Below are 14,668 nucleotides of genomic sequence, written 5' to 3' on the forward strand. Positions count from 1 at the left end.
TTCCCCTGTTTGTTGTTTTTTTGCTTTGGAATAAAAACTAAAGACAAAAAAAATCTTCAGGAATATGAAAATGAAGAGGACAGGTGTGAAGAAATATCATGTGTATATACAAGGTGGATCTATTTCACAATCATTAGTTGTCTGTTTGCCTTTGTATCATGTGTATATACAAGGTGGATCTGTTTAACAATCATTAGTTGTCTGCCTTTGTGTATGCAGGCAAATTTGTGTGTGTGCGAGAAAAACTGTTAGTATTTCACAAGAATCTGTCCATACTTCAATTGCCAGAGCTGACAAAGTGGTAGACAGTGTTGACATATTTTTCATGCCTGTCAGCAGTGAATTACACATGCACCCATGCATATATGCATTCACACACAATTTGGTATTGTGTGCTGAGTGTTGTCACCATTGAAGACATCATCTTTTTGGGCTTGTTTTGTATGTAAGCTTCCAGAACATGTGGACAAGAGATATTTAGAGAGGAATGTTTTATGGTTAATACGTATTTGATTGTTGCATGTGAAGCCTTGAAGCACAACAGCATGGAAGCATCTGCACATGAAATAAAAAATGACTTATTTTCTTTCAAGAGAACAAGACTATGTGACCCCCTAGGTTCTGTCAAATTTGAGTGGGATAAATTTGTGAACACCGCCTTTGATAATGAAAAAAGTAAAGTGAGATTTTTGAAGATACAGATACTATCATAGTGTGGAGTACTTCTTGTATATTTAACACAAACTTACAGCCAGTATTAAAGAAAATCAAGATCTGAACTGTATTGAGAATAACTATATAAATAGAACAAGACATACAGGTAATTTATAAGATCCCTCTTCACTTTTCACTTTCTTGTCACCATCACATTTTTAAATATATTTGTCACTAGATTATTCCATACAAAACACCTGGAATGAATCTGGAAATGGAAACAAATGGCATGTCATTTTGGAATGCAGTGTGTATGTGTGTGTGTGTGTGCTGAGGTCAGCATTGTTATCAGGCAGCTGTCTGAAGTGCATTTGAGTTAGTAATTTATTTCAGTGTTAAGCAGAATGAAGTTAAGTTCTAGTCATTGTAAAAAAAAAAAAAAAAAAAAAAAAAAGTACAAGGTGGTCTTCCCAATGAAACACAGGTGCAAGCTGTACACAGATTGATACAACAAATAATGAAGTAAGTTCATAAATCAATTTTGCTGTGTATCATCATCAGGAATATTTTATGTCAGAAAAGAACAAGACCCCTCAGTTTGGAATATTTCAGTGCTCTGACATTTATTCTCGATGTAACACTCGTCTTGGTTTTTTTTTCTTCTTTTTTTTTTTTGTAATTGTTTCTGATGATGCAGCATAAGTCATGCGCATAGACAAATGCACAAAATTAGCATAATCTTGTTAAGGAAGTTTTCTGTTTTCGCCAGTGTAAATCTGAAGCAGGGAAATAAGGATGCAATAGTCTGAAATGAATCAGAGAACACAGACCTATAAATTCATAGAAACACCAAACATCTGATTTGGGGGAATAGTTGAATCAGTGGCCCGTTTCGATCAACTTTCATTTTTAAACAGATTTTTTCCTTCCTTTCTTGTTTCTTCTGTCTTTGAAAAGTAAAGTCCCTGTTTCCTATTGGCCAGAAAACTGATGCTGCATTAAATTACTGCTGCATCCAACTTCGTGTGCAATGGAAAATGTGTTTGTTTTTGTTAGTTTTCATGTTGTTGTTTTGTTTTTTCTATTTCATTTGACATTTTTAGAATTATTGTTTGTATGCATTATCTTCATTATGTCAGAATGTCATTTTGTTTTGTTGTATACTTTTCTCACACAGAAGTTTATTTCATTTTGATTTGTTTGAATGTTTATCCTTTATGACCTGCATTGAATTTTGAGGGGGAAGGGAAGGGGTCAGCGGTGTGTGTGTGGATGAGGTAGGAGAGGGGAATAACACATATTTCAATGCTTAGACATCAAGGGACAAGATTTTATATGATGCTATAATGCTGTTTTGCACTGCCTGCAACTCAGAATTGTTCATTACAGCAATAAGTGATACCAACACAAACAGATTTCATTGACTAACAAATCTGTGGAGACAGTCAGGTTGCATTGACTAAGAAATCTAGAGAGAATAAAACTTAATGAATAACAAATAATTAATTCATAACAGAAAGTGTCCTGTTGCAAATCCAAGTTCTTTTCCCAACATATTTGAGAAGAAAATTCAGTCTTTCAGATCCAGATTTGTTTTTATAAAGATGAGTACTGATTTTCAGATAATGTAAAAGATTATCTAGTAATACCTGTGAGTTTTGTATGCTTGATCTGATTGCTTTGCTTGTGCTTGTGAAGAACAGCAGTAGAGCTGGTATCCCTCATGCACTGTATGATGTTTCAGGGCAAGATCCACATGTGGGTGGATATGTTCCCCCTGACCCTGGGACCACCGGGACCACCTTTCAACATCGAACCCCGCAAGGCCAAGAAGTAAGTCGTACAGTTGATGTTTGGATAGTACTGTAGGCAATTGTCTGGTGATTGAATGTAGAGAAGCTAATGGCATTTGTTCATTGCTGGTCCAATCATGTATGTCTGATGAATGATTTTAGGATTTTCTGTAAACTGGTCAAGAAATGAAAAGGAATGTTTGAAAGTGGTATCACTATAATTCTGATAGATATAACTCAGATTTTGGTATGTTTACCTTGTAATGTTATATCTCAGATTTTAGTATGTTTACCTTGTAATCATGGTTGTTATTTTGAGATTTCAAACATGTACTGCACCTTTTCTCCCCACTTATCTCTCTCATATGACAGAATCAGTTAGTTGCTGGATTTCTGATCTAATGTTCACCAGTGATCAGGGTTCAAGGACACATTTTGCCAAGGTATTGTGTCCTGGGGAAAGGCACTTTACTCTGATTTTCTTTACTCCACGGAGGTGTGAATGGGTACCAGACTATGGCTGTGGAAGGTTAGATTGGTGGAAGGAGAAAACTGGGCCCTGCCTGCCTATGCAAAGCCCCAAGCACAGTGGATGTAAATTCACTACCCTGATGGCCATAAAAGGCTATGGGACCTTTAACCTGAAACCTGTTCTACACCGTTATTTCCAGATATGTGTTGCGGTCCATCATCTGGAACACAGTGGATGTTGTCCTGGAGGAGGAGTCCATCACCGGTGAACAGATGAGTGACATCTACGTGGTGGGATGGATGTCTGGCATCGACAAGAAGCAGCAGACTGATGTCCACTACAGGTAAGACGTGACACTGCACTGCTCAAGCTAAATCTCTGTTCTGAAGTCCGACTGATATCCGCTACTACAGGTAGGCAGGGATACTGCACTGGTCAAGCTAAATCTCTGTTCTGAAGTCCTGTATTGTTCATTCCTTTGCTATCAAAATGCAGAAGCAATAACCATGCACATGCTGAGACCTTTTGCAATGAACAGAAGCCATTTATTGCAACTTTTTTTTTTTTTTTTGTCTCTGTGGAGCTTCTCCCTTTGCAAAAGGTAAACAGCTGTGATGTTGCACAGATTTTGTCTTGGATGTTGAAATGTGTGCCGCACATGTCTTTTTAATTTCCTTCATAATCTGTGATGGGTTTTTTTGATAGTTTGTTTTCTCAGGGAAGCTTACTCACCATGAATGATTTAAGGAAACACGATTTCTTGCCATTTCACAGTGTCTTGTTAAATGTATGTTTTATTCATGTTGTGCATAATCTATCTGTACTGAGATATTCTAAATGAAATGGTTGAAAATTGTAATGCTGCCCATAATGTAAATCTGTACCTAGAATTCTGAAAGATTGTTGTGGAAGAATATAATGCAAGTCAGTAAGTACTCAAGATTGCTCATGATGTGTAAGACAAAGATTAATATCAAAATATACATGCATGTGTATGCAGACATTATGCAGATCTGCTGTAGTGCTTATTAATCTTCAACAGTCATGTGGGTAGTTGATGTCATTATCTTGCCTGGGTGTTACAGATCTCTGGATGGAGAGGGCAACTTCAACTGGCGCTTTGTCTTCCCCTTTGAGTACATGGTGGCTGAACAGACCATGGTGGTGAAGAAAAAGGTATTCCTTCTGTGTGCATACTGCAGGTTGTCCAAGGAAACAACATACATGAATATGCATACATACTATGCCTGTGGCTGTAATGATGCATACTTGGGTACAGAAAATATTCTCTTTTTTTTTTCAAATGTAGATCTACAGGCACAAAGACAGTGTTTGACCAAATAAACCACATATAGCACATTCATCCGCTTATGTTTGCTGGGCAGAGATGGGTTGGTGATCATGTTTTTCTAGCTGAAAAATGCACATTGAACAAGAACTTTTGGGAGAGGAATGATATGAAATTTGTTTTGTTAATATTTTCAAATGAGAACTGAGGACATATTGAATGGTGTGTTTGACAGGAGCACTTGTGGAGTCTGGATGAAACAGAGATCCACACAGCCCCCATCCTTATGGTTCAGATCTGGGACAATGACAAGTTCTCAGCTGATGATTTCCTGGGTTCGTGTCTGACCTTGTCTGTGTTTTTCCTCTGTTTTTTTTTTTTTTTCTTTCCCACACCAGTGCTGGGTTGTACGAGCAATCTGAACAGAGCTGAGTATGTTTAGCACTAAGAATTTTTGGAAGGTTTCGGAAAATTCTTAATGGAAAGCAAACTCAATAAAGCATTTGTGCAACACAGCCCATGTGTTAACTATGTATGATTGTGCAGTGCAGCATGATGACTGTTAATCTGAATAAGCAAAATCAGTGGTTACACTGTAGCAAAGTACAAAAGCTAATAACAGTGGACCACTACTATCTGGAGGTAGTACATCTCTCTGAGACCATTCTCAGCAGGTTGTGGGTCACCCCTTGCTGTCCCATTCTTAACCCCTGACAGGTGTGGAAACCCCTAGTGCTTGCTTTGTGACAAGCCCTCAGCATCAAGCCCTTTTTCTTTGAATGTTAGGATGAACATGAAGTCAGGCACAGTCATTTTAGGGCAGTGAAGACCCTTTTCCACGTATCCATCTGAGATTGTTTTTCATATTTTGAAGGAAGCAAGTATATCTTTGTTATTATTTGTCATGCTGATTGAGGAAAATAAGTTTTTGTCAGTTTTACTTTTGTCAGTGATTTTCGTCTGTAACTTTGCTGTTTATGTCTGTGCATGTTTTTTGTTGTTTTTGTTTTGTTTTTTTGCCTGATTTTCAGCCCTAGTATAGCCTTTGCTGGAGTATTATTCAGATTTTCCCATTGGCTTGTTTTCATTTTTTTCTATATTTCATTTTTTTTGTTTCACTTTGTTTTGGTATAAAGACACACACTTCAGTTAATGGGCCCATTTACTACTCCCACAAACTTTTCAGTATTATAAAAACCAGTCACTCCCACCCATCCAGGTAAATGAACAAATGAATGAGCAATGAGAGGAAAGGTATAAATCGAAGGAACGACTGTGGTTTGCAGGTACCCTGGAACTGAACCTGAACTGCATTCCACTGCCAGCTAAGAAGGCGGGCAGCTGCAAGCTGACCCAGCTACCCGATGTGGAAGGTCTGAACCAGGTCAAGACGGGGTCCCTGTTTGAGATGAAGCGACTGCGTGGCTTCTGGCCCTGCTACAGTGACGAGACGGGAGAGCGCGTCCTGACTGTGAGTTGTCCTGTGTCTCTTGCGGTGTGAATTGTGGGAGTTACCCTGTGTCTGTCACAGTGTGAATTGTGTGAGTTGCCCTGTGTCTGTTGAAGTGTGAATTGTGTCAGTTGCCCTGTGTCTGTTGAAGTGTGAATTGTGTCACTTGCCCTGTGTCTGTTGAAGTGTGAATTGTGTAAGTTACTCTGTGTCTGTTGCGTCATAAATTGTGTCAGTTGCCCTGTGTCTATTGCATTGGGAATTGCGTCAGTTGCCATGTGTCTCTTGCAGTGTGAACTGAAATGTTGTCAACCCACTTCTCTTAAAATCATGAGTGAAATGAAACATTTTCATTTGCCTGGGTCTCTGACAGGTTTAGGTGACTACTTTATACTGACGTTTCGTCTTTGTCCTTGTTGAAGTGTTTATCCATGCAGTTTTGCTTGCTCATGAATTTTTTGTAATGGGGTTAGTTTTTGGGTGATGTCATTGACTATTGTTTCATTGAGATGTGTTCATTGTAAGTTGAATATACTTGAATGAGGGTAGAGCCCAGAGTTGCATGTGCTTTTTTCCTTGGACATCAACAGAATAACACTCTGACAGGATCAAATAACGGGCCTTAATGGTGGCATTTTTACATCATGACTATGTGTACAAAGGTTCCTATGAACTGTTGACAGTATTGTAATGGTCTGTTCTCAGGGCAAAGTGGAGATGGAGCTGGAACTGATCACAGCAGAAGAAGCGGAAGCAATGCCAGCCGGTACAGGACGGGAGGAACCCAACGCAAACCCAACTCTGGAACCACCAAAGTGAGTGCACATACAAGGTCACTCATTGCCCGTGTTGATCTGAGTGCCAGCACATGCACAATAATTTCTCTCCCTCTGCTTCGCTCTGGAGAGAAGTTCCAGCCCTGTTATTGTCTTGGCAAGCGCACCCCTTCTCCAGTTCACACCCCCACCCACACGCAAACAGATATGTCCATGTTTGGGTTCAGACCTGTGACCCCCATAGCTGTTTGTTTTGAAGGTCAAGATATTGCTTAAACAGCTCACTACTAATTTGGTCATATCATGAGCCAGGATATTGTTGGGACAAGGGATCAGGATATTGTGATTTCTTGTCAATATTATTAGAAGATATATGAGACAAATTTTATTTCTGTTCTTTATTTTCTTTATTTGAAATAGATAAGATGCTTTTTATGTTGAAAATATGCTTCATTTTTATTGAAAACATGGATGACATTTTATTCTTTATTATTTTTTATTCAAAACATACAAGCGAAATGTTATATTTGTCTCACTGAATTCAATGAGTTAAACACATACATCATCTTCGGACACAAAGGACCTCCATCGTGACATAGGTACTGAATATGGGAATGTGTCTTTTGTGATTCGGTTTATTCATTGAAACGTCACTTCTGTTTTTCACTCATTACAGGCGACCCGAGACCTCATTCCTGTGGTTCACCTCTCCATTCAAGACACTCAAGTACATCATCTGGCGCAACTACAAGTGGATCATCATTGGCCTGATCCTGCTGTTGCTGTTCATCGTGCTGATTGCGCTCTTCATCTACTCCTTCCCGGTCAGTGCCTGGCTGGGCTGGGGTTTTCATGTGGTCTTCTGGGGAAGTGGATGTTGGTGTTTTAGAGAGGTGTTCGGGTTAAAAATCATTGCTGAGAATGATAGAGTGGTGGGAGTGGGTAGGACTGGTGGTGGTTTTGATGAGTGGTTGACTTTTCATGTTTTTCATTTTTTTGTTTTTAAGAAAAATATTGGACTGTAAAATTGTTGTGGAATCTAATAAAATCTGTGGGATTTTGTTTGGTTTCTCATTTGATAGGTTGTTTGTCTTAGGGTTTTTTCTAATGTAATTGAGTTAAAGAGTGTGCGTGCATGCGTGTGTGTGTGTGTGTGTGTGTGTGTGTGTGTGTGTGTGAAAAGCATGATGCTTTGTTGCTTAAGATAGAGTAAAATGTCTGGATTCGAATCATTGAGATAAATGAAAATGAGGAGTTGCTCTGATTGGTCAGTCAAATGAATTGCACCAAAAGAAAAAAAAAGCCAGATTAATGTTACTTGTGTCTCAATTTGTATGCATGTGTAATCATTTTTGTGTGTGTTTGTGTGTGTTCATGTAAATATCTGTGTGTTACAGGGAGAGATTTCCAGGTGGATCGTGGGCAACTAATGATCAGCGGGTCCCAGCTGTGTGCATGCATCATTGCCATTGCCAGCGTTCAAGTCTGGTGTGGGACTGCTGGTGCAGCACTGCACTGATCCAGTTTCTTTGTTCACTGTCTTCACTGTTGTTATCATCTCCAGACTGACACCACTCCCCCCTGACTTGTCATTCCTTCCTGTGACATGAAAGATTTCACCCAGTGTTTGGGGCTATATTGTATCTCATTCTGCACAAGAACGTTGAAAGAGTTTATTTCCCTCACAGATGATCACTTTCTTAGCAAGTTGTTTGATATTGTATTTTGTATTAACACTCGTTTAAGACTCTCATGAAACCATTCACAGGATGATCACTTTGCAAACAAATATTGTCTGATCTTGTGCTGATACTCTTATAAGTTGATTCCCATGAAGCAAACAGTTTAAATCTCTGTTGAGCATTAATTTCACACTCCCCAACTATGTTTCTGTTGGCAAGTTCACCGTTATGTCTGAGAAATGTTTTAAAGCTACACACCAGTGCAGTAAGCTGAGGTATGGGCGGTGTGAGTGCAGGACAGTCCAAGAAATGGTTTTGCTCTGTGATCTTCAACTACTTGAAAACAGTGTTACTATCTTTGCTGTGTGCATCAGCTTCCAGATTCTTGGCTGACATGTTGGTAATGACTCTAATAACTGCTGTGGTCAGACTGCAGATAACTCCGACATCACAGCCTGAGTTGTTTGACAAAGCTGCAGATACAATAAGTATCATTGTTTACTCTTTGTGATAGAGTTGATGATACAAGAGACATCATTGTCTGTCCATTCTGTGTGATTATGTAAACCTTGGTCTAAAGTAGTGGGTAGAAATGTGTGGGTTGTTCTGAATCTCTTCAGGTGAACATGATGTTGATTGAAGCAATAATGGCTGTCACTGCTTTGACATACTTTTGTTTTTTTGATAGTGTATTTGTGAACCATATATTGCACAAGATAAGTAATTGTAATTGAAATCTTTGGATATAGGAAAATGAGTAAGTTTGTGTGTGAAGAATTGGGAGGGATGACATTTTATGCCTATATATATATATTGAGAATTATGGAATAAATACATAAAACAGTATATACAAGTTATGTCACAAATACAAACAGTGACTGTGTATGTTACCAGTGAACAAGTGTGATAATGGAACATAGTGTATACAAGTTACGGCACAAATACAAACAGCGACTGTGTATGTTACCAGTGAACAAGTGTGATAATGGAACATAATTCATCAAATCACTGCCCCTGAAACATTTGCACTAAAGAATAGGGGATATGCAGTGAGAATGAATAATGAAAGTTGCATCAGAATTCTTCATTTGGCTTGAAGCTAGCAGTTAAAATGTCTGCCAGTGCCAGATGTCTACATTAACACACGGCTCCACTGTCAGCGTAAAGTGGTGACTCAAATAATTCTTTCTCTTCACACATTAGTCATGTATAACAAAGTATAACTTGTTAGCACCAGCTTAGGAACTTAGAATGACACAGAAAATATTGAAGATTAAGGGAAATTTAGTGACAGAAATGTGTAACCTGGGAGAGGAGGGGGTGGGAACTCAACAACTGTATTTGTTTGACAAGAAAATGTACACTTGATATTGATTGCTACGTTTTCTCTGAATATTATACCTGCTGCACAGCTTCTTATGGGTTTTTTTGTTTCATAACAAAATACATGCACACATACATGTATATGTGAATACATTTGCTTTTTTTTTTTTTTTTTTTTTGCCATTATCAGTGCTGCTGGTATCTTTTTTTTTCTTACAGGTAAATACACATATATTGATTCAGTAGACAAAATGATCACTTGATATTGGTAAATAATTGTTGAATGGTCGTATAGACATGCTTGTTGACTTGAAGTATATAACTATGACACACTTTGAAAAACTTAGGTTAAATATGTTATCATCTTCTTTTGGCCTGTTTAGTTATCATGTAAAAATAAATATTATTGAGCCTCAGGAAATGGTAGTGAAAGACAGAACCTTTGTTTTGCTTTCATGTGATCATATGGTCCAGTAACAAAGTGAGTAGTGATTAAATCTGTGATTATAAACGGACTTCAAATAACCTCTTTGTCTTTCGGCCCATTGTTCCCAATTTGTGCGCAAACACAAATTTGCATGTGTGTATGTTCACGCACGTGCCCTCACACACACAAACACACACACACACACACACACTCATAACCACGTGATATAATGTTGTCATGTAGTAATTGTTTATTATTATACATAGAAATGATGTATGCAATAATCTACCAATTAAAAAAAATGATTTTTTTTTTACAGTTATATGCTAGTTGAAAACCACACACATACACACACACACTCTCTCTCTCTCACAACCAGTGTTTTATTATAATTTGCATTTTGCCCAGTCACGACTGATAATTCATTTTGCAAAGATATACAATTGTGTAAAAATGTAACTTCACTCAAGTGCCTTTTGCAAAAGCTGATTGAAATGTTCTTGTTATCAAGAATTGGTGATTCACACCCCCCTCCCAACTCTATGTCTTGGTATCATTTGTTGTTGAGTTTGGTATTTACTCTGCTAGTGGCAATACAGCAGTTGAATATTTTCTTTTGAGTTGTGTTAACATTTACTGCTGTTTATACAACAGTTGAATATTTTCTTATAATTTGTGTTAACATTGACTTCTGTTAATCTTGCCCACATTTACATTTATATACTGTGTTATTATAGTGGAACAAGATGGCCAACTACTTTTTGCTGAAATCAGTTTTTACTTGAGCACTGAACAACTGAAATGACAAACCTTGCCACAGAGATCAAACCTAGGCTGATAACTTCATTTCTCCAGCTCGTTTGAATTGGGGGGAAAGGTTGTTTTTAATATCAGTCTTCACTGCAAGCTGTTTTTTTCCATCTTTTCTTTCATGACTATTTTCCACATTCATAGCAATAAATTGAATGAGCATGTGGTTTTGTTATTAATCTGTGATGACTGATTTGTGTTAGAATAAAGACATACTTTTTTGTCAAGCTGCAGTATATGTTGTGGTATTGGTTTTGCTAAATCATGTTGAAAAGTGTTCTCTCTCTCTCTCTCTCTCTTGTTATTAAGCTAATATACAGGTAATTTTCCTTGAACATGTAATTCTCTTTGTGTAAAAATGTATGCCTTTGTTATTAAGCATTTTGATCTGGGGCACTCACATGTCTTGAGAAGTTATATTGTGATGGAGTGTGATAAGTTGTTTACATTTTTTTCATTGGATCATATGTATATGACTTCCTTTTTCAGACCAGTTTTTTGTTGTACTTTTGTTGTTAGCTGCTTGATTTTTATAACATCAAATTTTTGTTCTGATTCTTCTTTTTATGCATTTTTAATTTCACTGTTATAGCTTGCTATTACATATCTGTAACCTTGCTAAATCTTGTGTGTGTTATTTCCGCATTGTCAATATTGACCACTGTTGGTATATGTATACTTTCTCAGTAACCTTTACTTCATGTGTCTTAGTTGAAAATTCCAAAGGTTTTTTTGTTTTGTTTTATAATGTCTTTCTTCATTATTCTCTTGCTTTGTTAAAGATGAGTAAGGAGAGAAAGATTACTTCAAATATTCTGAAATCTTTTGCTTACCTTCTTATCACACAAAGGTTTTCAATCAAATTGTCAGTGATGTTTAATTGAAAGCATAGACTGTTGCATTTTTATTTTTGTTCCCTTTGTATACATAGATTATGCATAAAAAATCAGAGGAAATGCCAGAACCTTTCTCTGCAGAGGGATACAGGATTGCTCGATCTTTGGCATGTCATGCTGTGTTTTTGGGATACTAGAAACGTGGATCCTATCATGTGCTAGAGAGATGGTAAAAGAAGTTTTAAAGTTACTACTGGAATGAGCCAGTGTAGGTAGTCTTAAGATTCTCACAGTTCGGACAACACATGTTTGCCATTGAAAAGAAGTTTGCTGCCATCAGATACATTTTACCATCCCATTTTGTCACTGCTTGATCAGGTTCTTTAGACTACTCTGTTGAAAACACTCAGCATGTAGAGTGTGGTGAGGCCTGTGGCATGGTTGGCATAAATACATCCTGTTTTTTCAGGAGGATAGGTTTGTCCATTTGTATAAACTAAAAGAAAATATCTAAAAGATAAGAGCCTGATGTATTTTAGTCATAGCTGTTTTGTTCTGATGAAATAGTGGCCTGCAGTGTTGTCACTGTGTAACATATTCAGTCTCAATAGAACTTCCTTGCTGTGCATAATATTCTCAGTTTTGGCCAAGTCTCTTAATCAGGAGCTTGAAGGGATGACTAAAAATTGAACAGAGGGTATGCACATTTCTTCTAACGGACAGCAATGGAAGTGATTGGACTTACTGGAGACGAAAGCCAGTTGTTTTGGTGACACATTTGTTTATAAGTTTGAAAATCATTGCTTTTGGCAGTAATCTGTATTTCCTTCAAGTGATATTCATTGGCTTGTGATTCTAAATTTACCAGTAGTTTTCCAAATGCTGTGTCTCTATGAAGGGTCGAAAAAAATAGTGCAACAGAACATTTTTTGCCATCTGATTTTCTGTATCAGGGTGTTATCCTGATAGCTTGCCTTTCACTGGCATTATGTGCTGATGTATCTCTGTTGGAATGGACTGAATTTGGATCCCATTATTGTCTGTTGTCTCCCAAGGGAAGACATTGTGGAATCTTGGGTAGGGGAATTTACTTTTCATATTTTCATGGAGACATTTGGTGCTTTCTTTGGATGTTGTTCAGACGGAAGGAAAGAGATCACTGATCAGTGTGTGATTCTGTCGGTATGTACTATTCTATCTATTTCTAAAATGTTGGTCATGTTTATTGTATATAGGGATAATCATCAGTTGTTGGGACATTTTTGTCTGTTTTGGGGGATTATATAACGTGTTTTGAGAAATCATTGTAGTTGCAAGACTTCTCACTTTAAACTCATGATGTTCCAAGTACAGTTTTTCTGTCAGCCAGAAATTACCCACCTAGCATTTGATTAATGTTTGGCCAAGTGTTTTTAATTGTTTGTTTTTTGAACTGTTTGTGGGGTTGTTTTTCCCTCGTCTTTACTTCACACTACCTGTTTTTTTTTCAGTACATCTTGTTTTTGCACTGACATTGTTTTATGTTGGTCCTTTTTTCTGTTTGTTTTAACTTCCATTTATGTTTGACATTGCAAGTTTCAAGGCACTCATTGCCAGATTAGATGAGTATGCCTACAACTTGGATTTGGTCACAGTCCTATGTTTAGTTTGGACTGAATTTGTGTGGAAGATTTTTGAAGTGATTTACTTTTCTTCTGCATGATCATACTTCCTAATCCCTCTTCCTTTCTCTCTCTTTTTCACAACCCTCCCCCCTTCCCCTCTTGATTTCACTCTTTCTCTTCCCTTCCTCTTGTGCAGAGGAAAGTACTTGTACAGAAGTCATCCACTAACTGGTTTGAGTTTTTTCTTTCCAATTTTTTTTTTCTGTTGTTGAATCAAATGTGGACTTCATGGTAGCATTGTTCATTGACATGACATATATCAGCAATGATTATTGTAAAAACTTTGTTTCCAAGGGTGGTTGCTGTGTGCTCTGGAATTAACACATTTCTTATTTGATCAATGGTTTCCTATGAATGAAATTACTGCGCAGGTAAAACAGTACATCTGGTCACTTGTTTAATAAAGAGTATCACAGGTTTATAACTTTTTTCTTTATAATCAAAATATTTGTTTTATTCTTTTAGTAACTGGTGTTTTCAATCACTGGAAAGGACACTGTGGGATATTTATGATCACAGTTTTGAATGTTTGAAATCGAGTTATCTGTATGTTTTCTGTCTTTGTTTTTGTTTGTTTGTTTGTTTTTTGTTTTGTTTTTTAACTTGACTTCTTAGTCATGCCTGTCAAATTCTTGCTTTGTTTTCAAAACATGGAAGAGATTATTTTTTTTTATGCAAATGGAAGATGAATAAGCTTTTTTCCCCTTAATTAGTCATTAATCATGTCAGGTTAAAAGTGCATTCATGAGATCAGATACAGCTGATTTGCTGAAAATGATAGGACAAAGTGAATGTCAATACATTTGAGTCAGGACATGACATGACATAAATTTGACACCTATAAAGGTTGATACTACTTACTGGCTATTTACCATACATCATCAGCATTTAGAATCATCATTGCGTCATGCATTGTAGTCTTATATACAATGGTGAATGGTATCTTTTATTCCTAACATGTTGATATTTTACCATGTCAACACACTTTTCCCTCCTCTTTTGTTAATGCAGGTTAGAAGGCAGAAAGGAGCGTTCTGTTGTTGTCTTTCAGTTTTTCTGGCATTGTCTTCTTGTCTTGCACTATTATACTCAATGTATTTATATAATCTATCCCCTTTCATATATTTTAGTTATATCTGCCAATAAAAATTGAATAATGCACTTTCCATGTTGTGTTGTTGTTTTTTGCCAAGATTGTTGATTGTGAGTAAGAAAGTATCTTTCATGTTTCTCCATTTGTCTGACACACATGAGTATGCGGATGGGTTTTTACAACCTGGACAAAAAACATGTTAATGTAATGGCTCTTATATTAAACAAAGTGAGTCAATATAATCACTCTGGTTTGGTGTAGTTTTTGTTTCATTTTATGGGTGGGTGGGTGTGTCCGCATGTGTGTGTGCATCCATAATAAACTATTAGCACTGGAATCACTGCCATGGCAAAGTGGTTAGTGTAGTGGACTGATGACTGGAAGAAGATGACAAAGAACT

At 37.1% G+C, this 14,668-nt stretch overlaps 1 protein-coding gene across 5 annotated transcripts in view; it reads left to right on the forward strand.

The window, feature by feature from the left end:
- Nucleotides 1-14,341, forward strand: part of LOC143293686 (myoferlin-like) — a 106,741-nt gene extending 92,400 nt beyond the window's left edge. For all 5 annotated transcript variants that reach the window (XM_076604845.1, XM_076604844.1, XM_076604847.1 and 2 more), the window contains 8 exons: nucleotides 2,399-2,487; nucleotides 3,119-3,262; nucleotides 4,005-4,095; nucleotides 4,443-4,542; nucleotides 5,494-5,678; nucleotides 6,363-6,472; nucleotides 7,110-7,257; nucleotides 7,831-14,341. In XM_076604845.1, coding sequence (XP_076460960.1) covers nucleotides 2,399-2,487; nucleotides 3,119-3,262; nucleotides 4,005-4,095; nucleotides 4,443-4,542; nucleotides 5,494-5,678; nucleotides 6,363-6,472; nucleotides 7,110-7,257; nucleotides 7,831-7,863 — 900 coding nt within the window. In that variant the 3' untranslated portion in view covers nucleotides 7,864-14,341. The remainder of the gene's footprint in view (nucleotides 1-2,398; nucleotides 2,488-3,118; nucleotides 3,263-4,004; nucleotides 4,096-4,442; nucleotides 4,543-5,493; nucleotides 5,679-6,362; nucleotides 6,473-7,109; nucleotides 7,258-7,830) is intronic.
- The last annotated feature ends 327 nt before the right edge of the window (nucleotides 14,342-14,668 follow it).

This window comes from Babylonia areolata, chromosome 19 (genome assembly GCF_041734735.1).
Source record: "Babylonia areolata isolate BAREFJ2019XMU chromosome 19, ASM4173473v1, whole genome shotgun sequence".
NCBI lineage: Eukaryota > Metazoa > Mollusca > Gastropoda > Neogastropoda > Buccinidae > Babylonia > Babylonia areolata.